At 41.9% G+C, this 26,157-nt stretch overlaps 1 protein-coding gene across 7 annotated transcripts in view; it reads right to left on the minus strand.

Moving 5' to 3' along the window:
* The window catches only part of LOC112220748 (collagen alpha-1(XXIII) chain), a 220,710-nt gene that overhangs the window by 30,980 nt on the left and 163,573 nt on the right, over positions 1-26,157 (minus strand). For all 7 annotated transcript variants that reach the window (XM_042302905.1, XM_042302904.1, XM_042302900.1 and 4 more), the window contains 4 exons: positions 5,103-5,129; positions 4,982-5,008; positions 2,512-2,538; positions 42-68 (listed from right to left, as the gene is read on the minus strand). In XM_042302905.1, coding sequence (XP_042158839.1) covers positions 42-68; positions 2,512-2,538; positions 4,982-5,008; positions 5,103-5,129 — 108 coding nt within the window. The remainder of the gene's footprint in view (positions 1-41; positions 69-2,511; positions 2,539-4,981; positions 5,009-5,102; positions 5,130-26,157) is intronic.

A 26,157-nucleotide genomic window follows, 5' to 3' on the forward strand; every position in this document is an offset into this window, starting at 1 on the left:
GCGAGATAGGGAAACAGGTTTAGAGAGGGAGAGAAACTTACCCTGGGCCCAATGTCTCCCTGGTCACCCTGTAGAGGACACACATGGAGAACAACCATCAACACAAAAAAAGACATTGGCTTGATTATCCCTGTGGGAAAATGTGGGTTGCTGCACTGTGCAGACATAAATACACATAATCAAATATAGACAAGGACTTACTGACAATACATGCAGGTAGAAAAGGTACAATTCATGAGAGGTCAATGATTCATCTGTACACTATATATCAGTACATTCTGTCAACTAAATTTCAACTGTAGGCCACCTTCCTACTGGTGGTTGGTTTAAAACATTCAGAAGCCTTAATGCTACTTAGACAGAGGATTGCTTGACTCTATCCATTTTGTACCCTGGGGCCCTATAACGTCACCCCGAGGGGAGTAGCTCAAACTCCTGGTAAAGAGGATGTCTGGGGTCCAGCTGTACCTTGTGGGCTGTAGTGAGGGCTCTTTTGTCATAGATGACCTCCAGACCTGTCTGCTTGACACCCATCACCTTACTTGCAGAGCTATGAGCAGGGCTCTCAAATACGTGATTTTCCCATGTTATATATATTTCCTAAGAATAATACTGAGAAGTTGTGCAAATTATGATAATACACTTTTAGTGTAAGAGCTGTTTGAAAAGACCGCCTGAAATTGTAGTTTGTTTGGCTCGGTTGGATATTTTTGAGCCATCTGGTGACATCTTAAGTCAACAGACCAATAACAAAGAGAGTTTGCCCTCTTCTCTGCCAATAACGGCTAGTTCAGGTTACACACCCAGCCCATTAGGCCCCTCAGACCACTTCCAGACAGTCCAAGCAACATTCTTGCTTGAGAAATTGCACTTAGCTAAGAAGCAATTCTTTCTTTTTGACCATTTTAATTTTAAACAATCACAGTAAGGTACTTAATTGTTACCCAGAAAGGATTTGATATTGAGATAAAAACGGTTACAATGCACCTTTAAGACACTTTCAATGAAGGACTTGTAAAATAGTGACAATAAAACATGATCACTGTAACAACCGTTGGTGGAAGAAGGTGAGGAACAAGATGCAGCGTGGTAAGTGTTCATTATTTTAATAAACTGAACACTAAATAAAACAAGGAACAAAAGAAACAACCGAAACAGCTCCGCCAGGTGCAAAACACACTAAACAGAAAATAACTACCCACAAACACCAGGTGGGAACAGGCTACCTAAGTATGGTTCTCAATCAGAGACAACGATAAACTGCCTCTGATTGGGAACCATACCAGGCCAAACACAGAAATACAAAAACATAGAACAAAAACATAGAATGCCCACCCCAACTCACGCCCTGACCAAACTAAAATAGAGACATAAAAAAGGAACTAAGGTCAGGATGTGACAATCACCATTAAAAGAGGTTCGCTTCCTTCAAAATTAGAGCCTCAACGGTCCTTTCTTATAAATCTGTTCTGTGCATTTCCCCCGTTGTAGCGTGTGGTTAAATACAACACCCAAGAATGTACAGTCCTCCTCCACTACCTCGATGTCTTGTCCCTGAACAACAGTCATGGGGTGGGTGTTATGTTTTATTTCTAAAGTCATTATTCATTTCGGCCACATACACTTCGGTCTACGTTTGGAACAGTTGACAGCAGGGAAACGACACAATTAGCAGTGATGCTACAGTAAGTAAACCAAAGCCACCATCTGCAAAGCCAATGAAATATGGATTCATGAATCATCTCCCACAATGGAAGCTGTTGAGAGGAGAGTGTTGCTGCTGCTCAGATGAGGTGGATTTGGGCTCTGTGTTCTCATAACAGGGCTATGGAGATTACAGAACGGCAGCCCATTTTCCGGAACCTTCGCATCATCCGTCATTCCAAACTGCTGTTCACTTTACCACACTTGTGTTGCTCCTGTGACCATGCTTAAATGCTCCACACACGCATATGACACACACACACACACACACGTGCGCTAGCATGTACAAACACACAAACACAGAGTCATCCATTGGTCCAATATAGTGCTATCCATTTCAAACATATTGGGCTGGGCAAAGTGTGACAGTGTGTGAGTATCATTGAAAAAGAGGTGGATGGGATCTTAGCAGTATGCTACAGTACAGTGCTACAGGGCTGTGAACCGGTTCATGTCCTGACATGAGAGATCTCTGACTGCAGCTAATATATGAGCTCTGTACAGTACATGCAGGCCAGGTAATCTATGTGCTCTTGGATAGGAGACATGTGAGAATGTGTGTGCGGGCGGGTGATTGAGAGCGTGTGTGGGTGTTTTGTGTAAAATATGGCTTGTTTGATAGAAGGTGTCTGAGAACGCGTGTGTGTGTGTGTGTGTGTGTGTGTGTGTGTGTGTGTGTGTGTGTGTGTCCATCTGTCAGTCAATGTGCACAATCCGTGCACAGGATGCAATTCCCAGTTGCACATCCTTCTGGATTCTGCACACAGTACAGCTGGGAGTGAGGTAAAGTTCTATATTTGAACATACCTTATCTCCCTTGAGTCCCACTGGTCCCTGGAGAAAAAACGAGAGATAACGAGAGAAAAATCAGTTGTTACAAATCTGTGTTTGATGCTGAAAAATGTATATCCCCACAGGATCTTTTTTTTTAACCTTCTGCTTAATAAGAAGACTCTAGGGTGATCTAACTCCAACAATAAGGCACATATCTCCCTGATTCACTATTAACAACCAGGGGATGGCATTCAATCAAACAGAATGTGATGATTTTGCCCCACATATCCATGTCACTCACAGAAATACACCTTGTCGAAAGTCATAGGGAGTTTAAAAGTTTTGTCTCTGAACGTGAGCCAGCGTAAAAACGACCTGAGCTCTTTTCGCAAACATTTAGCGACTTTCGCTAATGTTTGCCGACTGAGTAAAAAGACTCCGGGAGTCCTGTTGAAGGGTTTCTGAGGTAATGAGAAATACAATTCAAAGGCCAAGATGTACATTCTTCCACCCCTCCCGCAGAGAATGACTTTTCCATGTAATGAGGTAGAACTGTGCTGTTCGGTATGGAGACTGGAGAGGAACCATTCGCTAAAATCGCTAAGGGGTTGGCAGCCACAGCGCACTGAAGCTATGCTTTGACTGAGCTAACGCTATTTTGACATGCTGTGTGTGTTAGGGATGACTTGACTGGTTGACTGGCTGAGTACTTATCGACAGTGGACTCATAGATGAGCTAATCCTCACTACGGGCCATCCTCTCGCCCACCTCTCAGGCACACTGATCTATCTGATGACAGGTGGCACTTGGGACCGTGAATGTGGCTCCTGACCGCAGACCGCGCTATGACCACAAACCCACTGTGATCGACCATACTGGAGAGATCACAAACCCACCGTGATTGACCATACTGGAGAGCTGTAGGGGACATCTGCTAATAATGTCCTCCAGGCCGACAGGTTGAGCTGAGCTCAGTGTGTGTGTGCATGTGTGTGTGAAAAAGAGTCTTTCTGTGTTTCTCTCCTACACTGGGTAAGACAAGGAAAGGAAGTGAGTGGAGAAGGGGGAAAAGTGTGAGATGAAAAGAGGGGGTAGAGTGTGGGTAAAAGAGGGTGTAGTGTGAAGGGAAAAGAGGGGGTAGAGTGAGGGGGAAGGGGGTTAGTGAAGGAAAAGGGGGATAGAGCAAGGGGAGAAGGGGGATATTGTTAGGTGAGATGGGGGTAGAGCGAGGGGGAAGGGGAGTTAGTGTGAAGGAAAAGTGCGAGGGGGGAAAAAGAGGGGATAGTGTGAGGGGAAAGAGACGGTAGCGCCAGGGGAAAAGAGGGGATAAGGGTGAGGGGTAATGTGATTCCCCACTTGTTGACAGGGAGAAGCTTAACTCCTGCTCTCTTCCATTTCCTTCAGGCCCAGAGAGACAGAGAGGAAGAGAGGGGAAGAGTTGGAGAAAAGGAGGGAGGGAAGATCAGGGCACCAAGCTGTCTGGACCTCCAACCTCTCACTCTTCTTCTTCTGTCTCGTTTTCTCTCTCTCTCTTGCCCTGGGCATCTTTTATCGTTCCTCTCTAACTCCGTATCCTCCATTTATCCTTTCTCTTTACCCCCTCCCTCTCCTTATCCTCCTCTCTTCTTCCACCTTTCTCTTCCTTCCCTCTTTCCACTCACATCCATCTCTCCTGTCACTCCTCCTCTACGGTGTGGTGTGCTGTGAGGTCGCCCATCAGTAAAAACACAGTAAGAAGGCCTGTGCCACACCTGGTTGACTTTAACGGCAGAGCTCTGATTGCTGTGAAAGCCCCTTTAAAGGACAACCCCAGCTTGACATCTTCTTTAGCAGGAAACAACTGATTAATGATGTTTGGAGAGTGCTATTCAAACCGCTCTCTGCAAGTGTTTCAGTGGATAAATGAGTCCTCTCTTCGTGGCCAAAGCTGAGCAAGGTGGCCGTAGTAATTACTTTTTAAAGAGCCTCTGTCGAAAGTCATAAACTCTCTCTCTTATTCACCCTCTCTCCCGCTCTCCTAACCCATTCTCTTCGCCTCGGCTGTTCCCCCTATCCCCAATGTCCTTTCTCCCTGAGTGAGTGTGTGTGGGTAGGGCAGTGTGTTGGGGAAGTGTACCACCAGGGACTGGCTGATAGATGGGCCCCAGGGCTGGAGTGAATAGGGGTTTCAGTGCTCTGTCCTCAGGCAGAGCTGAGTCATGACTCCAATGAGGTCTGGAGAGGCTGGGACAACTTTTGGAAGGATTACATGATTGCTACTGATCGTAACCTCGCCAACTCACTATAGATGTATTTTCCAACTAGGACAATAAATAACGATTGATGACGTGCAGAAACGAGTCACTTGGCTTACAGATTCCAATAATCACCTACGTTCACAGACTTATTATATATCATATCTATATTATATTATATATATTATATTATATCCCTGTAACTTTTACGTGTGTCCCACTCCCAACAACATGATAACCACTGAAGGAATGAGAAGAATGAGCGTACCTGACTTCCTTTAGGACCTGGGAGACCCTACGAAGAGGAGAGAGAGTCAAAGAGTTAAAATCAATAAAAGATTGCAGTAAAATTAGAGGATGTTTCATTCAACTGTCAAATAGATACTCACTGGTTTGCCATCCATGCCGAGCGGGCCCTACGGAGAGATAGTGAGGGAAAGAGAGAACAAGAGAAAAAGAAAATTAAAAGAGACAGATTAACCCATGTGTTTTGAGCAGTGATTGCCCCAGAGATCCATTAGAGAACAGCCTATAAAGTGTGAGTGTGTGTGAGTCAATGAAGTATAAAATGAGTCAATGGCTGCTTGTAAATCTCACTGATGACTCCGAGGACACTGTTTCTGTTTGCCAAACCAACAATGATGTCACCCCTCTAGTACAACATTCTCCCTATGTGTCTGTCTCACACACACACACACACACACACACACACACACACACACACACACACACACACACACACACACACACACACACACACACACACACACACACACACACACACACACACACACACACAAAACTCTGGGCAGAAAAATATCTGTAACAGAGTTGGGTAATGCAACTGACGTCATAAACAAATCGACATAAACAACAGTAAACAAAGTGTTTCATGAGTGAGCCAAAGATGGAGGAGGAAAGGAAAAAGACAAAAGGTGAGTGTTTAAACACATTATATATCCTGCCCATTTGGTGTGTTTGTGTGTGTGTGTGTGTGTGTGTGAGGAGGGTGAGGGCTGACGGTGTGTCTGCTTCTATGGACTGTGGGTGGACATGTCCCAGCTGTGCATAGCACGCCTCCGAACCATCCACCCACTCGCACACAGGCACACATGCATGCAGGCACACACACACAAACAAATGTCCCGACTGCACCCAGCACGAAACACCCACAGCATGTGTCCCAAAGTACATCACTTCATATAGTCTGCATTACTGCAGAGTGCATCACTTCAAGCTCTGGCCTGTGTAATGTATATAAACAGAGAGAGGTAAAAGTTATGGCTGTCTTCAGTCGATGTCCACTCTCAAAGAGGTGCTGAAATAGGAGGCAGACCTGGGCCATGTTTAGCTGCCAAACGTTGTTGGACAGCTCTGTCCCCTCACCTGTGATGACTTACAGTGGGAAGAATAATAAATGTTGTCATCACCTCTCTGTTTTACCAGCCCCTAGAGTACCTTGCACAGAAGCTTCTCGAAGCGTAACCCTACGACTGCATCTGCCTTCATGCTTTGATGGATGGAGGGAGGACAGGAGGATAGGAGGGTGCAGAGAGGGAGAAAAGTTATATTTTTGAAAATAGGACTATATGAGTCTTTTTTACTGTTCATGTTCTCGCTTTGGTCTCATAAGGAGATGGCATGGTCGAAGATAAGCTATGAATGTGTTCCTGTAAAACACAGGGGTTTTTGAAGACCTATAATGTCTCCTTGATTAGGCCCTTATGGTTTAATTAGTGTTAAAGACATTTTTGTTTTTTGCACTTTTCTAGTAGCGTTTCCTGTGTTCATTCAAGTGACTGACTGAATATATCCTCACTATCAGTATCTTCAATTTGGCAGTACGCCCAGGCCCTTGTTTTGAGAAAAAAATATTTCTCAGTTTCAAGGTCTCAGAAGAAGCTTGTGAGGTATTGGTCTGTCACATGCATGACCCAGTACTGGCCAGTCACAAGAATGAAGCAAACATGAATGATTAACTAATTATGAATAAGCTAAATCATGCAAATATATGACTTGTCTGCAGTATATAAGAGAACTAATGGGACTGCCCCGTGAGAGCTCCTGATCGACATGTGTACATGGTGAATTGAGTTGGTTGGAACCGCTCCAGTGCGCTGATAATGAACAATTAATAACTCTCCTTCCGTGGCCTCCAATTGCTCTTAAATACAAGTAAAACTAAATGCATGCTCTTCAACCGATCGCTACCTGCACCTACCAGCCTGTCCAACATCACTACTCTGGACGGCTCTGACTTAGAATACGTGGACAACTACAAATACTTAGGTGTCTGGTTAGACTGTAAACTCTCCTTCCAGACCCATATCAAACATCTCCAATCCAAAGCTAAATCTAGAATTGGCTTCCTATTTCGCAACAAAGCATCCTTCACTCATGCTGCCAAACATACCCTTGTAAAACTGACCATCCTACCAGTCCTCGACTTTGGCGATGTCATTTACAAAATAGCCTCTAATACCCTACTCAACAAATTGGATGCAGTCTATCACAGTGCAATCCGTTTTATCACCAAAGCCCCATATACTACCCACCATTGCGACCTGTACGCTCTCGTTGGCTGGCCCTCGCTTCATACTCGTCGCCAAACCCACTGGCTCCATGTCATCTACAAGACCCTGCTAGGTAAAGTCCCCCTTATCTCAGCTCGCTGGTCACCATAGCATCTCCCACCTGTAGCACACGCTCCAGCAGGTATATCTCTCTAGTCACCCCCAAAACCAATTCTTTCTTTGGCCGCCTCTCCTTCCAGTTCTCTGCTGCCAATGACTGGAACGAACTACAAAAATCTCTGAAACTGGAAACACTTATCTCCCTCACTAGCTTTAAGCACCAACTGTCAGAGCAGCTCACAGATTACTGCACCTGCACATAGCCCACCTATAATTTAGCCCAAACAACTACCTCTTTCCCAACTGTATTTAATTTTAATTTATTTATTTCTTTTGCTCCTTTGCACCCCATTATTTTTATTTCTACTTTGCACATTCTTCCATTGCAAAACTACCATTCCAGTGTTTTACTTGCTATATTGTATTTACTTTGCCACCATGGCCTTTTTTGCCTTTACCTCCCTTCTCACCTCATTTGCTCACATTGTATATAGACTTGTTTATACTGTATTATTGACTGTATGTTTGTTTTACTCCATGTGTAACTCTGTGTCGTTGTATCTGTCGAACTGCTTTGCTTTATCTTGGCCAGGTCGCAATTGTAAATGAGAACTTGTTCTCAACTTGCTTACCTGGTTAAAAAAAGGTAAAATAAAATAAAAAATAAATAAAAATAATTTAAGATTGACTTCGGGTGTCCATGTGTAAGAATTTCCACAACAATTGGGTGTCAACGTACAGGATGATTGATTCTGCCTGCGGCGCATTCCAGTGGGGTCTGTGAGAAAAAAACGCATTTTATAAAGCGTGAGGGAAATTCCCGTCTGACCAAAAGACGATGAGACCCGCTAAGACCAGACCCTTACTGTGAGCTGCCCAGGAGGAGACATTATCCGCGAACAATTGAGGGACGGCAACTGATTTCAGGAAGTCAATTTAAATTAATCTGTATATAAAATATAAAAATAAAGGCGAGTAACGAAGGTACCCATGTTCTTATAGAGTGAAGGCTATTATGAGAAGACTGGAGCGAGGGTGTAATGGTAACATTCTACAGCCACTACAAATAACACAAGGTGTTTTGAATACGGGGTGTTATTTATATGTATAGGAAGTAGCGGCAAGAGAACCATTGAAGATACAGATGGTGCATAGCAAGTAATGACAAGAGAATCGTAGAAGATGCACATGGGGTAATAGGGGAGAATACCGAGTGTGTTTGGGAATAGTACTAACTTAATGTGGAAGTGAAAGTTGTGTGATTGTAAGATATGACATTGATTTAAATTTGGAAAATAAATGGATTTAAATTATTACTATTAAGATTGAAATATGGATAGTAAGCTGATTGAAATTTGGATAATAAGATAGAAATGCAGCTTTTAATAACTGAGTGACTGAGATCTGTCAGGGGACTAGCTCCAGTGTGATAGAGGATTACTGAGTGCGTGAAAGAATGGATACCCCAACCAGTTACGTGTGAGCTGAGTTTTTCGGAAAGTTTTTAGACCATTTGACTTTTTCCACATTTTGCTACATTACAGTCTTATTCTAAAATGTATTAAATAGTATTTCCCCCTCATCAATCTACACACAATACCCCATAATGACTCAGGAAAAACAGGTTTGCTAATTTATTAAAAATAAAACCTAAAATATGACATTTACATAAGTATTCAGACCATTTACTCAGTCCTTTGTTGAAGCACCTTTGGAAGTGATTACAGGCTTGAGTCTTCTTGGGTATGCCGCTACAAGCTTGGCACACCTGTATTTGGGGAGTTTCTCCCATTCTTCTCTGTAGATCCTCTCTAGCTTTGTCAGGTTGGATGGGGAGCGTTCCTGCACAGCTATTTTCAGGTCTCTCCAGAGATGTTCGATCGGGTTCAAGTCTGGGCTCTGTCTGGGCCACTCAATGGCATTCAGAGACTTGTCCCGAAGCCACCCCTGCATTGTCTTGCCTGTGTGCCTTGGATCATTGTTCTGTTGGAAGGTGAACCTTCGCCCCAGTCTGAGGTCCTGAGCGCTCTGGAGCAGATTTTCACTACCCAGCTCTACTTTGCTCCTTTCATCTTTACCCCAATCCTGACTAGTCTCCCAGTCCCTGCCACTGAAAAACATCCCCACAGCATGATACTGCCACCACCATAGGGATGGTGCCAGGTTTCCTCCAGACATGATGCTTGGTATTCAGACCAAAGAGTTCAACTTGGTTTCATCAGACCAGAGAATCTTGTTTCTCATGGTTTGAGAGTCTTTAGGTGCCTTTTGGCAAACTCCACGCAGGATGTCATTTGCCTTTTACTGAGGAGTGGCTTCCATCTGGCTACTCCACCATAAAGGCCTGATTGGTGCAGTGCTGCAGAGATGGTGATCCTTCGGGAAGGTTCTCCCATCTCCACAGAGGAACTCTTGTTGCTCTTTCAGAGTGACCATCGGGTTCTTGGTCAACTCCCTGACCAAGGCCCTTCTCCCCCGATTGCTCAGTTTGTCTGGGAGGCCATCTCTGGGATGAGTCTTGGTGGTTCCAAACTTCTCCCATTTAACCTTTCATACGTGAGTTCCAAATATCTGTAACGGTCGCCCCAGCATGAGTAGTTTTATGCGCCTGATGTCAGAATGTGCTCACTGTTCCAAAATGTGATTATTACGCAACAGGACAGTTAACACGCACTGCTTGCTAATTATCTGTAGGCTATGTTTCAACTTAAGTTTAAATTATTTTCTAACAAGTTGTATTTTCCAACAACAGTTTGAATTTAGGTGTGTAACGCCTCCTCATTAATTCAAAAAGAAGTAGCCCATTTCAGCGTTGCGGATAATTTATGTTTGAGGCTTTACTGAGCCGGACAAACTTCTCCCTGAAGTGCGTGGAGAGCCCATACACTTCACCAATGTTTGCGCAGATCAAGTATGCAGACATTTGCGCAGTCTTGCACTAATTGGAAAATGTTCTGGCTGGCGCTCTCATTGCCTTCCTTATTGTTTTCCTTACAAATAATAACTTTGGAGATGTGTACATTCCTATCAAAGTAAGTTCTTTATTTTCTGTATATCGTGTTGTTGTTTCTACTGTAGGCACATACAGTATGTATATAATTATGTATGTATGTTTGTATGGAGCATAATGTATTTACAGTTTTATTCACATGTTTTCAAGTACTGGTGACAAATAATGCATTCCGATTATTGCATAGATTATAATAGACACCTATGATGTATATAAAATCCTTTTTGAAGGTTATACTGATTATAATGAGCTTATGCTAAGCTATGTGCCAGCTATGTGTGGCGCCATGTTTGTTGACATTATACAATGCATTCTGGGTGTCACGTAAACATCTGTCAGACCAAAGATGTTATAATGAGGTGAAGGAATGGTTCACTCATCTTTCAGGTAAATGTCCGGAAGTGAATGAAGGGAAGTGAATGATCATAGACAATATACCCCCTTCAACCAAACTCATCTTGTCTCCTCTTATTATCTTCGGGCTGATGCGAAAAAACAAACATGGCGGCACGCACAAACTACCCATCGTCGGATTACTTTCGATTTCTAGAAAGTGTTTTACCCAATTATTTAGATCAATGGTGAGCTCATCCGTGATGTACTGAATTATAAATAGTAATTGCTATTAGCTAATTTATATTGTAGTTTCTGTCAGCCGAGAGAAATACAAATATGACCGCTTGTGTTACGTCAATCTTACCTCAGTTAGCGCTAGGATAAATGTAGCCTACATTTTCCGGTTTGAATGATTGTGTTATGCTGTAGCTACTTCTGTGAATGTCTGAACATTGCATCCAAAAATATACTGGTTACATTCTGGACTGTGTAAGGACTGTGTTTGTGCAAAATGTTTCTGTGAAAAAACAGTGTGGCCAGCTCAAATGCTGATTGTTGAGTCAATCAAAACTGGACGTTATAAATAAGCGTTCTAATCACACCGGTTTGAGTGTACGCTGCAGGGACCACTGTAGAATGATCACATCCATTTGTTGGTACGTGTGAAAAGGTTAAGAATTTGGAGTCTCATAGCAAAGGATCTGGATACTTATGTAAAGAAGTTATTTTTTATATATTTTCTATTTTTAAATTCTAACAATCTGTTTTTGCTTTGTCATTATGTGGTATTTTGTGTAGATTTCTGAGAAAAAAAGTATATTTAATCCATTTTAAAATAAGGCTGTAATGTAACAAAATGTGGAAAAAGTCAAGGGGTCTGAATACACACCAAAGGCTCTGTATAACGTTATCTAGGGGTTCTGTACACCACCGCCCATCGATCTACATATAGTGAGCACTGACAGGAGAAACCATTGAAAAGTAACAGCTGAGATGGGTAAGGGCTGAACAATGAAGTTCATTGACACCCCCGGACACTGAGATTTTCGAGAGAGAGAGAGAGAGAGAGAGAGAGAGAGAGAGAGAGAGAGAGAGAGAGAGAGAGGGCAACAGTTGAGATGGGTAAGGGCTGTAACAATGTTCAGTGATGCCCCCGGGCACTGAGATTTCCTTGACAATATGCACCCCCGGGCTACTGCGTTGTGATCGTTGCTGCAATGTGGACGTGAATCAATAAGGTTTTATAAGATTTATAGCGATTCTGTATGGAGATTTGAAAGAAGAGAATATTTTCCCCCGAATATGCTGTTAAATAGAACACGAGTGAATATGTAAACCCCTGTATGAAAAGAACACTGGTGTAGAGGAGGAATTTGTGATGTAACACAAATGTATAATCGGTTACTAGGGATAAAGATGAAGGAACAATGGAAAATAATAATAATAATAATAATTTATTATTACAATTTATTTGACTCCCGATGGAGTTTTTGTTGATATCCCAACTGATGCCATTCTAAACCAATTTGTAAGTAGGCAAAATGGAAACTGTCTGTCCTGTCTCAGGTGCCAGACTTATTATGGACAGAGCACGCCATCTACAGGGGACTGATAGACAGTGCCAACCCAGTTAATACATATTGATCCCTCCAAAGCATTACATATGAATCTTAAAATAATAGACATCTAATAATTATTGAAGCAGAAAATGAATATTCAACAGAGATTGGTAATAAAAATATATAGTAACTTTTTGAAGGTACTAAAATGAAAAGAATGCCTTCTAATATGGAGAAAGTTATCATGTTTGTTTTGTTTTAAACCTTGTAATGGGGAAAAGCAGAACATCGTTTGAGAGTGATCCGGGTGTATTAGCAGTAGTGATTGAGGTGTTCCTATTGGAAAGGGAGTCCTAGTTGAAAGAAACAGATATGGAGACTTGTGAAAGTAACAGAGTATATAGAAATGAGCTTTCAGATAGCATTCTAATAATGCAATGTCTTAGCAATTTGAAGAAGTAAATGTTTCAATACAAGGTCACATGACAGATAGAGGGATTGAGCATTAGGACTGATATTAAATTAGAGGCTGCCATCTGGTGTTTGGGTTAGAGATAAGGTTCCTGTGGAACATTAGATAGCCGCCAGTACAAAATTTACTCAAACTGGCTGTAAGGGACACAGTGTGGGTAAAGGACACAATGAGGAAATTTGGGACAGAGGTATGAATAATTGAATAAAACATGTTTTTGACAATGTATTACTCAATTCTATAGTTTGGGTGGCACCAGTTATTTATTAAGCAAGAACGTAATGTCATCTAAAACAATCATTTTTTTCCATTAAGTGAACTGTGTCCAGAATGAAGTAGATCCAAGTAAATGTTTTGAGTACCGAATGTTGAACTGATAAGCCAGCACCAACTTTTTGAAGGTCCTAGTTAGGTTTGTTAAAACCTGTTGCGACTCTAGGGGCAGTATTTTCATTTTTGGAAAAAAAACGTTCCCGTTTTAAACAGGATATTTTGTCAGGACAAGATGCTAGAATATGCATATAATTGTCAGATTTTGATAGAAAACACTCTAAAGTTTCCAAAACTGTAAAGATATTGTCTGTGAGTATAACAGAACTGATGTTGCAGGCGAAAGCCTGAGAAAAATAGCCGTAGGCGGCTTACATTGCGTAAGTGGTCACCTGATGGCTCCCAGGGTGACTCTTGCGTAAAATACAGAGGTAGCCATTACTCCAATCGGTCCTAAAGAAAAACAAATTGTCCCGACGGATATATTATCGAATAGATATTTGAAAAACACCTTGAGGATTGATTATAAACAACGTTTGCCATGTTTCTGTCGATATTATGGAGCTAATTTGGAATATTTTTTGCCGTTTTCGTGACTGCAATTTCCGGGCGATTTCTCAGCCAAACGTGAAGAACAAATGGAGCTATTTCGCCTACAAAAATAATCTTTTGGGAAAAAATGAACTTTGGCTATCTACCTGGGAGTCTCGTGAGTGAAAACATCCGAAGTTCATCAAAGGTAAACGATTTAATTTGATTGCTTTTCTGATTTGTGACAAGGTTGCCTGCTGCTAGCAAGGCATAATGCTATGCTAGGCTATCGATAAACTTACACAAATGCTTGTCTAGCTTTGGCTGTAAAACATATTTAGAAAATCTGAGATGGGTGATTAACAAAAGGCTAAGCTGTGTCTCAGTATATTTCATTTGTGATTTTCATGAATAGGAATATTTTCTAGGGATATTTATGTCCGTTGCTTTATGCTAATTAGTGTCAGGCGATGATTACGCTCCCAGATGCGGGATGGGGAGTCAGTAGAGGTATAAACAACAGGTTTCATATTTTGACTAGTTTATGTCCCAAGGACAGTTTGTACAGAGTTGTATTTCAATGCAACAGGTCAAACTGACAACGATTACAAGAGAGGGGCTCTGGGATTGTTTACTTTAGAAGGTGCCTATTCAGCTTGATGGGACACTGTATCATCTAATGTGTCTGATGTATAATTCTATATATAAGCAAAGTTTTTTTTACATGCTTATCAATAATTCTGTATCTCTCCCTTTGAAAGGCTTCCTATGGCAAGTGCCTTGGGACAGCAGTTAAAGTTATCCGGATCCAGCTGTTAAGGGAGCTCGCAAATTAAGTAAGGCCTGGCCATTCTGTTTGATTTTACCCTACGATTTTTACTACGCACAGGCCAGCACCCACACACAACCCACCTGTTAATGAATACATGTTAGTGAATAATACTCTGATTTATTGTGTGGAGTCTTTTTATTTTTTACGGGTTAGAAAGGATGCTGTACACAAATGATATTTTCTGAAGTTTCTATTGTCAGAGTTTTGGTTGCACACAAGTACATTCTCCTAATTATGATGTAGAAAGACAAGGCTTCTAGAGACATAGCTATGCCCCTACATTGTGAGGAGAGCCACTAGATTGTAGCTTGGGCTAACCTTGCCCCAATATGCATGTGCTCTGGACCAAATTTGGGAGATCTCTAGAGACGTGGCTCTGCAAAACAGACTATCTTTTGGCAATCATTGGCCATGAATGTTTTACTTTTGTAAACAGAGTTCACTCTTCTAATATGACTGATCTCACCGAACACATTGCCACTGTTGCTAAGAATAATTCCCCACAACCAGAGGCGACGCCTGCAACTTGGTTGGAATCCCTGTTTGGAAGTTGGGGATGCCAAATTGCCAAATGGGCTGCAGCGTGCAATTTTTTCTTCGTTTTTCTAATTTAGTTATTTAACATGCTGTGTATGTGTGTGTATTTTTGATAAATTCACTTCCGTTAATAGAAGTATAACCTTTACTATGATGATAGTATTACCATACTAATTCGATTGTATAACCCAGAATGAAGGGTTTAAAATATGAAGTGTCTGGTTTTATGTGTTGATTTCCCTTACTTTAATAGAAATATGATAGACCCTTGTTTTGAGAAAGAAAGATATCTCAGTTTCAAGGTCTCAGCTTAGAAAAGAAACCTCGTGAGGTATTTGTCTGTCAAATACATGACCCGGTATTGGTCGGTCACATGAATGAAGCAAACGTTAATGATGAATTAGCTAATGAATAAGCTAAATCATGCAAATATGACTTGTCTGCAGTATATAAGAGAACTAACGGGACTACCTCGTGAGAGCTCCTGATCGACATGTGTACAATAGTGCATTGAGTTGGTTGGAACCTCTCCAGCGCACTGATAATAAACAATTATTAATTTAAGTTTGACTTCGGGTGTCTCTGTGTAGCTTTGGGCTGTTAGGTTCTATCTGCAAGAAGATGATTCTGAGATAATTGGCTTTAAAGTTCTGCACCCTCATTGGTTTGAATGGTGGCAGCAATTTTTATATTGTATTCCTTTGATCTTAACAACATGAATGTGGGTATTTAGAGTCATATATAGATAGATATTATTGAACAGAATAAGGCTGTGTCAATAACTCTATTTTGACAAAAAATATAGTTACTGGCTTATAATTGTGAAACCAGGTAAATGGTCTCAGGGGTCAATGATTTCAAGCATGCAAGAAGGGTTGCATGCCCCACTAGGACTGGAGCTGTGTGTCAGAAGCGTAAGCGTGTGTGTCAGAAGTGTAAGCGTGTGTGTGTGCGTGTGTGTGCGTGTGTGTGTGTGTGTAGTAGTAGTAGTAGTAATGCAGGGCTGAATGCTCTACAAACCCTCATTTCCTTCAATGATCACCACTGTGGTACATAACATGGACGTGCGGGGCAGACAGTGTCTTCATCACCCTGTGAAACACACCTCCCTGTGTGTGCGTGTGTGTGTATGCGTCTGTCTGTTTATCTGTGTGTGTATGTGTGTGTGGGTGATACGTCTGGGAACGTTTAAGCAGCCCTGGTCCCCCTGAGACTCGTCAGAATGAGTAGATGAGGTGCGCACAGTGAGGTCACCGTTCGCAGGAAGACTGAATCAGACCAAAGGACGACTGATTTACGAACCCCAACAAGCCACACAACAGCCTGTGAACAAGACATTTGTGTGTGTTTGTTCTCTGTGTGACTGTATTGTGAGTCGGTCTACATCTGTGTGTTCTACATCTCTGTGTGATCTTATGTGAGTATGTCTACGTCTATGTGTGTGTGTGTGTCTCTGTGTCTGTGAATGTCTACTTCAAACAATTATACCTGTAATCTTTGTTGACAGTTACACAGTATATTAACCCTCTGAACTTGTGCTACTGACATCCAAACTGGAATATGAGAACAACTACGAAACAGCGGATAATATCTATTGTAACAAAAAGTTTAAAAGTCTATGTGATTTATAAGATGTTTATAAAGGTCCACTTCCATCCTGAATGGGGACATCACTAACTTCAGATATATCTCTTTCAGAGGAGGGCCAGTGGAGGACTGTAAATGTCAGGATAAGGTGGGGCAGAGCCTGTGGTTGTGTGAGTGTGTGTGTGTGTGTGTGTGTACCGTAGTTTTCACTGTATGAGGCTGGACCACTTTTGGAAAACTGGTGGACCATTTCTACCCCCATCTCACGAGGTAAAACCAACACAACAGACGGCGAGGCGGAAAAATAAAAAGCTGGAATGCAAATAAAAATAAGACTGAACAAAAAGGCAGCACAACACTGCCAAGATCTCTTAATCTCATACCACAGAGGGAATGAGCAACAGAGAGAGAGAGAGAGAGACAGACAGAGAGAGAGAGAGACAGAAGGGAGAGAAGGGAGAGAGAAGAGAGTGAGAGGGAGAGAGGGAGAGAGAGAGAAGGGAGAGAAGGGAGAGAGAAGAGAGTGAGAGGGAGAGAGGGAGAGAGACAAAGAGAAGAGAGAGGGAGAGCGAAAAATAGGCCTCAAATTACCACTAAAACCTCAAATGGGGAGAAGGGAATATGGAATAATGTATTTTGGTCTGTGGGTTTTTGTCTGTTTGTATCCATAGTGTCCTTGGCCAACTTGCCCCTTGTCCCACAGCAGATACTAATCAGGGAGGATTCTGGGAGCTGTGACTCTGCCTACATAAGCATTCCTCCCGATTAGACGGCTTTTAAACACATTTCTGGAAAATGACTTTGGCTGCAGGGGGTTTGGGTGTGTGTGTGTGTGTGTGTGTTCGTGTGTTCGTGTGTGTGTGTGTGTGTGTGTGTGGAGCAACACTCCTCCTGGTTTCAGCATAGTATAGAAGAGGTATGAACCATGTGTTTAATACGCTCCCTGTTGTTGCAAGGCCTAATTATCCTGTTAGGGTTGAGAGCTGTGAGAGCTGAGGCCTGGGTGTAAACATGAAGGAAAGCTACATGTCTACATGGAGCAGACAGACAACACATGGTAACACATTCATAATTAGCGTGATTGAGCTTAATTGATATTGGGACACCAGAGAGACAGGGGAGGGAGACTATGCACTAATGAGGTGTGAGAGGTGTTTTTTTTCTCTCTCTCTTTCTCCCTCTTTCCCTCTCTCTCTTTCTCTCCCTCATGTATACTCATGTCACAGGAGGAGACAAGGCATGTCCATCACAATGCAAGGTGAGGTCAGGTGAGATTGGAGACCTAAAGAAAGGGATCAGAGAGAAGGAGAGAGGGATCCAAAAAAAGGAAACGAGGACCAGTCACATCTGGATCCAATGCACAAATCCAGCCATCCACCCTCTACGTCTCCCCTCTTCCCTCTCTCTGTCTATCTCTCTCTCTTTGCTGTGGGGGAAACCTTTTATTGAACCATATACGCTAGGGATACGCATGCGGAATTAGGGATACATGACAATCATTCTCTTATTTCCAAAAATTGAAAGGAGCATTTCTTCGATAGCTGGCATATCCCGAACTGAAGAACACTATAAAGCATACCAGAGCTGCACTTAGGAGAGAAAATCACTGACATGCTGGAAGACTGATCCTTTTGATCTGTGCAGTGGCCTCGGAAGAAGAACTATAAGATTGCTTGAGTGTATGAGCTGTATGACAAACCTTGTCCATCAGTCTGAGAAGTGACACAAGAATAAATAATGTTGTCTGGGAATATGAATGAGTGTGTGGGCATGTAAGTGTATGCATGTGTGTGTATTGCAGTGAAAGAGAGCATGTGTGTGTGTGTGTATATGTGTGCTTGTGTGTGTGTGTGTAAGTGTATGCACGTGTGTGTTTGTGGGTGAGAGGGAGAGACCATGTGTGTGTATCTGTGTTTACTCGTCCATGTTGTTCTCAGACATGCAGATTTTGATTGTTTGACAGTGGAGTGACTCTGTGTTGAAACTCTAACTCACAGACTATGATTTATGACAGAAAGAAGTGACAGGGGCTATAAAATATAAGAAATTGGCGTACACACACACACACACACACACGCACGCACACAAGCGCGCACACACACACACACACACACACACGCGCACGCACACAAGCGCGCACACACACACACACACACACACATGCGCGCACACACACACACACACACACACACACACACACACACACACACACACACACACACACACACACACACACACACACACACACACACAGAGACTTATGTCAGGGATTGCACATATGGACTTGTCATTAACTCTGTTTAACATACTGCTAATTCTTCTAGTCAACCCAGCACCCAAATGAATTAATGAGCTGAACGTATATTAGCCTTGTGTCTCTCTCTCTCCCTCCTTCTCTCTCTCTCTTCCTTCTCTCTGTTTCTCTTTCTCTCTTCACTCTCTCAATTCAATTTTACATTTAAAGGGCTTTATAGGCATGGGAACAGATGTTTACATTGCCAAAACAAGTATAATAGACAATAAACAAATGTGAAATAAACAATATAAAATGAAGAGTAAACATTACACTCACAAAAGTTCCAAAAGAATAAAGACATTTAAAATGTCATATTATGTCTATATACAGTGGCTTGCGAAAGTATTCACCCCCTTGGCATTTTTCCTATTTTGTTGCCTTACAACCTGCAATTAAAATATATTTTTGGGGGGGGGGTTTGTATCATTTCATTTACACAACATGCCTACCACTTTGAAGATACAAAATAAAAAAAATGGTGAAACAAACAAGAAATTAGACAAAACAGAAAACTTGAGCAATACTTTGTAGAGCCACCTTTTGCAGCAATTACAGCTGCAAATCTCTTGGGGTATGTCTCTATAAACCTGGCACATCTAGCCACTGGGACTTCTGCCCATTCTTCTTGGCAAAACTGCTCCAGCTCCTTCAAGTTGGATGAGTTCGGCTGGTGTAGAGCAATCTAAGTCATGCCACAGATTCTCAATTGGATTGAGGTCTGGGCTTTGACTAAGCCATTCCAAGACATTTAAATGTTTCCCCTTAAACCACTCAAGTGTTGCTTTAGTGGTATGCTTAGGGGTCATTGTCCTGCTGGAAGGTGAACCTCTGTCCCAGTCTCAAATCTCTGGAAGACTAAAACAGGTTTCCCCCAAGATTTTCCCTGTATTTAGCACCATCCACCATTCCTTCAATTCTGACCAGTTTACCAGTTCCTGACGATGAAAATCATTGTCAGGAATGGTGTTCTTGGGATGATGAGAGGTGTTGGGTTTACGCCAGACATAACTTTTTCCTTGATGGACAAAAAGCTCCATTTTAGTCTCATCTGACCAGAGTACAGTCTTCAATATGTTTGGACACCAAACGTGTTTGCTTATTTTTTTTCTTTAAGCAATGGCTTTATTTCTGGCCACTCTTCAGTAAATCCCAGCTCTGTGGAGTGTACGGATTAAAACGGTCCTATGGACAGATACTCCAGTCTCCGCTGTGGAGCTTTGCAGCTCCTTCAGGGTTATCTTTGGTCTCTTTGTTTCCTCTTTGATTAATGCCATCCTTGCCTGGTCCGTGAGTTTTGGTGGGAGGCCCTCTCTTGACAGGTTTGTTGTGGTGCCATATTCTTTCCATTTTTTAATAATGGATTTAATGGTGCTCCGTGGGGTGTTCTGATATTTTCTGTTTCTGATATTATTTATAACTCAACCCTGATCTGTATTTCTCCACAACTTTGTCCCTGACATGTTTGGAGAGCTCCTTGGTCTTCATTGTGTCGCTTGCTTGGTGGTGCCCCTTGCTTAGTGGTGTTGCAGACTCTGGGGCCTTTCAGAACAGGTGTATATATACTGAGATCATGTGACACGTAGATTGCACACAGGTGGACTTTATTTAACTAATTATGTGACTTCGGAAGGTTATTGGTTGCACCAGATCTTTTTTATGGGTCTTCATAGCAAAGGGGGTGAATACTTATGCACTTTTTTGAAGCAAGTTATTTTTTTCGTTAGTTTATCAATATTGGATTTGTTTTCAAATGATTTGTGGTCAGTGTAATCTGAGGGAAATATGTGTCTCTAATATGGTCATACATTTAGCAGGAGGTTAAAGACGTGCAGCTCAGTTTCCACCTCATTTTATGGGCAGTGTGCACATTGCCTGTATTCTCTTGAGAGCCATGTCTGACTTCAGCGGCCTTTCTCAATAGCAAGGCCATGCTCACTGAGTCTGTACATAGTCAAAGATTTCCTTAATTTTTGGTCAATCACAGTGGTCAGGTGTTCTGCCACTGTGTACTCTCTGTTCAGGGACAAATAGCATTCTAGTTTGCTCTGTTTTTTTTTGTAAATTCTTTCCAATGTGTCAAGTAATTATCTTTTTTCCCCCTCATGATTTGGTTGGGTCTAATTGTGTTGCTGTCCTGGGTCTGTTTGTGTTTGTGAACAGAGCCTCAGGCTCTTCTCCAGGTTAATTTCTCTGTAGGTAATGGCTTTGTTATTGAAGGTTTGGGAATCGCTTCCTTTTAGGTGGTGTTAGAATTTAACAGCTCTTTTCTATATTTAGATAATTTCCGGGTATCGGCCTAATTCTGCTCTGCATACACAGAGGATATTTTTTGCAGAGTCTCAGTTGCAGTGTCAATTTGGCCTTTGTCCCATTTTGTGAATTATTGGTTGGTGAGCGGACCTCAGACCTCACAACCATAAAGGGCAATGGGTTCCATAACTGATTCAAGTTTTTTTGGGCAGATCCCTAATTGGTATATTGAATTTGACGTTCCTTTTGATGGCATAGAAGGCCCTTCATGCCTTGTCTCTCCAGACTGTTCACAGCTTTGTGGAAGTTGCCTGTGGCGCTGATGTTTAGTCTGAGGTATGTATAGTTTTTTTTGTGTGCTCTAGGGCAACAGTGTCTAGATGGAATTTGTGTTTTTGGTCCTGGAAACTGGACCTTTTTTGGAACACCATTATTTTAGTCTTACTGAGATTTACTGTCAGGCCCCAGGTCTGACAGAATGTGTGCAGAAGATCTAGGTGCTGCTGTAGGTCCTCCTTGGTTGGGAACATAAGCACCGGATCATCAGCACACAGTAGACATTTGACTTCAGATTCTAGTAGGGTGAGGCCGGGTGCTGCAGACTGTTCTAGTGCCCTCGCTAATTTGTTGATACACAGTACAAGTCAAAAGTTTGGACACCCCTACCCATTCCAGGGTTTTTCTTTATTTTTTACTATTTTCTACATTGTAGAATAATAGTGAAGAAATCAAAACTATTAAATAACACATATGGAATCATGTAGCAACCAAAAAAAGTGTTACACAAAAGATTTGAGATTCTTCAAAGTAGCCTTGATGATAGCTTTGCACACTCTTGGCATTCTCTCAACCAGCTTCATGAGGTAGTCACCTGGAATGAATATAAATTAACAGGTGTGCCTTGTTAAAAGTTAATTTGTGGAATTTCTTTCCTTCTTAATGCGTTTGAGCCAATCAGTTGTGATGTGACAGTGTAGGGGTGGTATACAGAAGATAGCCCTATTTGGTAAGATACCAAGTTCATATTTTGGCAAGAATAGCTCAAGTAGGCAAAGACAAACGACAGTTCATCATCACTTTAAGACATGAAGGTCAGTCAATCCGGAAAATGTCAAGAACTTAGAAGTTTCTTCAAGTGCAGTCGCAAAAACCATCAAGCGCTATGATGAAACTGGCTCTCATGTGGACCGCCACAGGAAAAGGAAGACCCAGAGTTACCTCTGCTGCAGAGGATAATTTCATTAGAGTTACCAGCCTCAGAAATGACAGCCCAAATAAATGCTTCACATAGTTTCTAGTATCAGACACATCTCAACATTCAACTGCTCAGAGGAGACTGTAAATCAGGCCTTCATGGTCAAATTGCTGCAAAGAAACCACTACTAAAGGACACCAATAAGAAGAAGAGAGTTGCTTGGGCCAAGAAACATGAGCAATGGACATTAGACTGGTGGAAATCTGTCCTTTGGTCTAACCGCCGTGTTTTTGTGAGACGGAGAGTAAGTGAACGGATGATCGTCGCATGTGTGGTTCCCACCGTGAAGCATGGAGGAGGAGGTGTGATGGTTTGGGGGTGCTTTGCTGGTGACACTGTCTGTGATTTATTTAGAATTGAAGGCACGCTTAACCAGCATGGCTAACACAGCATTCTGCAGCGATACGCCATCCCATCTGGTTTGTGCTTAGTGGGACTATCATTTATTTTTCAACAGGACAATGACCCAACACACCTCCAGGCTGTGTAACGGGTAGTGATGGAGTCCTGCATCAGATGACCTGGCCTCCACAATCACCAGACCTCAATCCAACTGAGATGGTTTGGGATGAGTTGGACCGCAGAGAGAAGGAGAAGCAGCTAACAAGTGCTCAGCATATGTGGGAACTCCTTTAAGACTGTTGGAAAAGCATTACAGGTGAAGCTGGTTGAGATAATGCCAGTAGTGCGCAAAGCTGTCATCAAGGCAAAGGGTGGTTCCATAAGTGTGATTTCATAGTTCTGATGTCTTCACTATTATTCGACAATGTCGAAAATAGGAAAAATAAAGAAATGAGTATGAGTAGGTGTATGAGTAGGTGTGTCCAAACTTTTCACTGGTACTGTCTATGTTGAAGAGGGTGGGGCTTAAGCTGCATCCCTGTCTCACCCCCGGCCCTGTGGAAAGAAATGTGTTTGTTTTTGAAATCAATTTTAACCGCACACTTGTTGTTTGTGTACATGGATTTTACAATGTCATATGTGTTTCCACCAACACACCTTTCTATCAATTTGTATAGCGGGCCATCATTCCAAATTGCGTCAAAAGCATGAGAAGACGTTGCCTTTGTTTGTTTGTCAATTAGAGTGTGCAGGGTGAATACGTGGTCTGTTGTACAGTAAATTGGTAAAAAGCCAATGTGACATTTGCTCAGTACACTGTTTTCGCTGAGGAAATGTATGAGTCTGCTGTTAATGATAATGTAGTGGATTTTGCAAATTTTGCTGTTGACGCATATCCCACAGTAGTTATTGGGGTCAAATTTGTCTCTACTTTCGTGGATTGGGATGATCAGTCCTGGGTTCCAAATATTGGGGAATATGCCAGAGCTGAGGATGATGTTAGAGAGTTTAAGTATAGCCAATTGGAATTTGTGGTCTGTATATTTTATCATTTCATTTGGGATACCATCAACCCCACATGTCACACCCTGATCTGTTTCACCTGTCTTGTGATTGTCTCCTCCCCCTCCAGGTGTCACTTATTTCCCTGGTGTATTTCACCCTGTGTTTCCTGTCTCTCTGTGCCAGTTCGTCTTGTATGCCTTTCAAGTGGGGCGGCAGGGTAGCCTAGTGGTTAGAGTGTTGGACTAGTAACCGGAAGGTTGCATGTTCAAACCCCTGAGCTGACAAGGTACAAATCTGTTGTTCTGCCCCTGAACAGGCAGTTAACCCACTGTTCCTAGGCTGTCATTGAAAATAAGAATTTGTTCTTAACTGACTTGCCTGGTTAAACAAAGGTAAAAAAAAAAGTCAACCAGCAGTTTTCCCGTACTCCTCCTTCTATTCTCTTTTGCTAGTCGTCACGGTTTTTGACCATTGCCCGTTTTCTGGACTCGGTACGCGCCTGCCTGACCATTCTGCCTGCCCTGACCTCGAGCCTGCCTGCCACTCTGTACCTCCTGAACTGGTTTTGACCTTTTGCCTGTCCACGACCATTCTCTTGCCCTCCCCTTTTGGATTGGTTTGAGTCTTGATATTTATTAAACATCTGCCTCCCTCGTCTGCATCTGGGTCGCGCCTTGTGCCCTTATACCACAGGCCTTTTTGGGTTGAAGGGTTTGTATTTTGTCCTGTATTTCATTCAATGTAATTGGGGAATCCAGTGGGTTCTGGTAGTCTTTAATAGTTGATTCTAAGATTTGTATTTGAGCATGTATAAGTTTTTTTCTATTCGTTCTTTGTTATAGAGCCAAAAAGATTGGAGAAGTGGTTTATCCATACATCTGCGTTTTGGATAGATAACTCTAAACAAACAGCACGAAGAGTTTTCTAATTTTCCCAGAAGTGGTTAGATTCTATGGATTCTTCAATTACATTGAGCTGATTCCTGATGTGCTGTTCCATATTTTCCCGTAGTGTATTTTTGTAGTGTTTTAGTGATTCACCATAGTGAATGTGTAAGCTCAGGTTTTCTGGGTCTGTTTTTGTTTGGACAGGTTTCTCAATTTCTTTCTTAGGATTTTGCATTCTTTATCAAACCATTTGTCATTGTTGTTCATTTTCTTAGGTTGTCTGCTTGACATTTTTAGATTTGATAGGGAAGCTGAGAGGTCAAATACTGTTTAGGTTTTCTACTGCCAAGTTTACACCTTCACTATTACAGTGAAATATTTTGTCCAGGAAATTGTCTAGAAGGGATTGAATTTGTTGTTGCCTAATTGTTTTTTGGTAGATTTCCACACTACTTTCCTTCCATCAATAGCATTTCTTAATATTATTCAATTCCTTTGGCTTTGATTCCTCATGATTGAGCATAACTCTGTTCAAGTAGAGTGTGATTTTGCTGCGATCTGATAGGGGTGTCTGTGGACTGACTGAATGCTCTAAGAGACTCTGGGTTGAGGACAGTGAATGGGGGGGGGGCATATGGGGAAGGGAATGCTGTCACCTCCAGGTAGGTGTTTGTCCCCTGTGTGCAGAGGGTGTCAGGTTCTTGTTCAGCTCATCCAAGCAGATGTAAAACCAGCGAGTGAGAGCAAGGTATAGGAGAAAGAGATGGCACTATTTCATGGGAAAATAACATTTAGCTAGCACAACTAGGGTTGCAAAGCTACCAGTAATTTACCAAAGTTAGCGCAATCTTCGTATATAGTATTACATTTTGTCTGTGAGTTTCTAGGGAATAGACCATGTGGTTCAAGAGAAAATAGCCAAATGAAAAATTTATATACTGAACAACGGCATTATTTTTAATTATTTTAACTCTGCAACTCTTCCAACTATTGACTTTTTTCTAAACTGACATCAGTTTGGCACCAAAACATTTACAACAAAGACATATTGACAAATGAAATAAGTGATAAGATATATAAAGGAGATTTCATGCTGAAACCCTCATATTAAACACCAATGGTATTCACTAAGTTGATTGTTTAAGTTTTGGATAATGTTTTACAGCTTTGGCCTAATTTTTTTTATTTTAAAATCATCTTATTGCTCATCTCATTCAAATGTGATAAGGCCACACAGAAGGCCAGAGATAATTACAGACACCTGTGATAATCTGAAGTACTCAAAAAGGTGTCAAACTTGAAACCTACCAAAATGATTAATTAATTACCAGCTCATGTCTCATGTGGACTCTAGCTAGACCTCCAGTAACATTATGGGAAGCATGATCATTAGACCATGGACCAGCCTGCCGTCTGAGCTAATGAACCACATGATTCATCCACTGTGTATTCTACTGAATCTCACACTCGACCAGAGTTCTCACAGGAGTGTCTCAGAGACCTAACTGCATTGGACTGGCGAGTTTCTAGATCTAAAGTGAACCATGAATACGTTACTGTAAAGCAGGGGAAGGAGGAAGGGGGGAAGGGTGGTCAGGTTGGGGTTAGAAGGGTGAACCAATTGGAAGAACATACACACATA

This window comes from Oncorhynchus tshawytscha, linkage group LG21 (assembly GCF_018296145.1).
Source record: "Oncorhynchus tshawytscha isolate Ot180627B linkage group LG21, Otsh_v2.0, whole genome shotgun sequence".
In the NCBI taxonomy this organism is placed as follows: Eukaryota; Metazoa; Chordata; class Actinopteri; order Salmoniformes; family Salmonidae; genus Oncorhynchus; species Oncorhynchus tshawytscha.